Raw genomic sequence first — 2,500 nt, forward strand, 5'->3', positions numbered from 1 at the left:
TGTATTGCGAAAAATAGAATTACAGTTATGTTGATTTAACAATTTTTTTACTTTACAAAATTTATCTAAATAGCTGTAAATAATATCAATAGTGACAAAATGATATCATGCATAAAACAGGAAGCCATTCATATGAACATTTTAAATGCTATCATAAATAGAATATTGTAGACAATTTTAGTGACACTAAGGATTACTTCCCAGGGTATGGGATGACACAGTCCCTGGCCTCGACTGTGGAGATGAGGCAGCATCTTGGCTAAAGGAAGTTTTGGGTCGAAAGTGTCGCCTTCTCTATCATGGCAGCATCCCTTCCACAAGGAATACTGACTTGGGGGAGGAATATCCACTCCTACGAGATGATGATAATGTGAGTTTGAGCATTGTTATTTTTCATGACAGTGCAAAAGCTAGAGGTAATATTCACATTTTTTTTTATCTTTAGTGCTTTTATTTTTTAGATTACATATATATTTTTTTCTGTTGACATTGATTTTCTTAATGGTTTTAATTTATAGTGAAAAAAGTCAATTAATTTATTTATGATTGACTGATACTTCACTTCATCTGTGGGTCATTTCCTATACACTTGAATATATATCTCAACATAATGATTTACCAATTAAACAGCAAATGGATTAATATCAACTCTCATATATATGGATAGATAGATAGATAGATGATGGATAGATAGATAGATAGATAGATATAAATATAGATATATACATATATATATACATATACATAGACATAGATACGTACATATATACTAAAGTTCTTCATGATTTTAGTCTTTATATGCAGATTTGACTGGATACATGCTAATGACAAGGGAATCCATCGGAGATCTAGAGACCAGAGTGAAGTCTCATTTACCGCCTCAGAATTTCCGTCCAAACATCCTGGTGGAGGGGACTAAGGCTCCATATGATGAGGACTTGTGGGAATATATCAGGATTGGCAATACTCTTTTCAGAAATGTCAAGCCTTGCTCCAGGTAAGATTGCTTTTGGAAGAATACCATGTTCTTCAGAGGTGTTATCTGTTAAAAATTCTGCCATCAGTTATATACTAGTGAGAGAGTTAAATGGTTTGTATTACTTTTATGTATACGTATATTATGTTTGATGTGAGTAATACAAGAATATGTTTCTCTTTATCCAGATGACTTTGATATAGCAGTCACAATGGTAATGTTTTTTGTGAATTATTTAGGAACTCAGTAATCAGTGCTTTTGCTTTAGAAATACTGTTGCAAATATACCCACACAGTTTATCAAAATAATTGATGCATGTTTATTGTAGCTATAAACATATTCAAAGATTTTATTCTGACTCTATGACAATCATATTACAAGGTTGATGCAATATTTGCGTATTTGTGCTTTCATCTTACATTTTTAATACCACCACAAAGCTGAAAATGTACTAATGATATTTTTATTCTCCCTGCTTTGAACACTTTAATCCTTTCTTTATACTGAAAGCTACACTACTTTTATCTTTCCAGTATCATTATTTTCAAAATCAGTTAGACTAATGGTTCAGTCATGATTTTATTTGACTGCCAGGATTGTTCTGTAACAAGCCTAGTGTTCAGACAGTTGGTACCAGTTCTGAGAGAATCATTAATACTCAATTTTAAGAAGTCAGCAGACAAAATAGGAAAAGAAATTGTATAATTTGCTTCCATGTTCTTAGTATTAAGCTAGTCTTATTACTGCTTCTTAGGTCTATGCACTCTGAAACTTAAATATCCTGATATACAAAGTAATTAAGTATGTTTATCAGATTGCACTGTCTTTATGAATTAACCTATATCACAACAGTTACTATACAGCTATATATCAGACTGTCAAAGTTAATTCTAAATCCCATATAGAAGTGAGTATTATGAAATTCTAAGTTGCTTTTACTCCAGTTTTACTATTCTTATCTTGGAAATGGTTCTTTAGTAGAAAATTCATGACTGGTAATCATGTAGACTTAAAATCATGTAGCATCATATTGTCTTTACCAAAAAATTAATGACCAGGGCTTTTGGCAAATCAGCACATATAGAGAAAGGAAAACACCAACAGAAATAAATTTGGATATTCCAGTGGCACTCTCATCAATGCTGTAGTAGAAGATTAGAATATGTGTGGTCTTCATCAGTGACATTTTGAACGTAATATGGAATTCTTTTGTAATTGCTTCAATTATAGGGTGTGTTCTTTTGTTTGTTTGCTGAAATGCTTTCGTATGTTTAGCACAGTTAACCCATTGATGTGTATACCTGCCAGGTCTACTGTAATTTTTGTTTATTAATATTGTTTACACCTAGATGGCTCTATAAGAGCATACATAACAGTGAGTCAACTATAGTATTGATATCAAGAGCATGACAAAAAATAGAATTTCTCCCAATAATTCAAGGAATTGGGAAATCATGAAGTGAGGTAGGACTCACTCTCTCTCTCTCTCTCTCTCTCTCTCTCTCTCTCTCTCTCTCTCTCTC

General features: G+C 32.2%; 1 protein-coding gene across 1 annotated transcript in view; it reads left to right on the plus strand.

Annotated features, from left to right (window-relative positions):
* The window catches only part of LOC113830106 (mitochondrial amidoxime reducing component 2), a 5,602-nt gene that overhangs the window by 1,312 nt on the left and 1,790 nt on the right, over positions 1-2,500 (plus strand). Inside the window, exons 5-6 of the mRNA XM_027383294.2 lie at positions 205-370; positions 792-997. Of these exons, the coding sequence (XP_027239095.2) occupies positions 205-370; positions 792-997 (372 nt within the window). The remainder of the gene's footprint in view (positions 1-204; positions 371-791; positions 998-2,500) is intronic.

This window comes from Penaeus vannamei, chromosome 1, assembly GCF_042767895.1.
Source record: "Penaeus vannamei isolate JL-2024 chromosome 1, ASM4276789v1, whole genome shotgun sequence".
Taxonomy (NCBI): domain Eukaryota; kingdom Metazoa; phylum Arthropoda; class Malacostraca; order Decapoda; family Penaeidae; genus Penaeus; species Penaeus vannamei.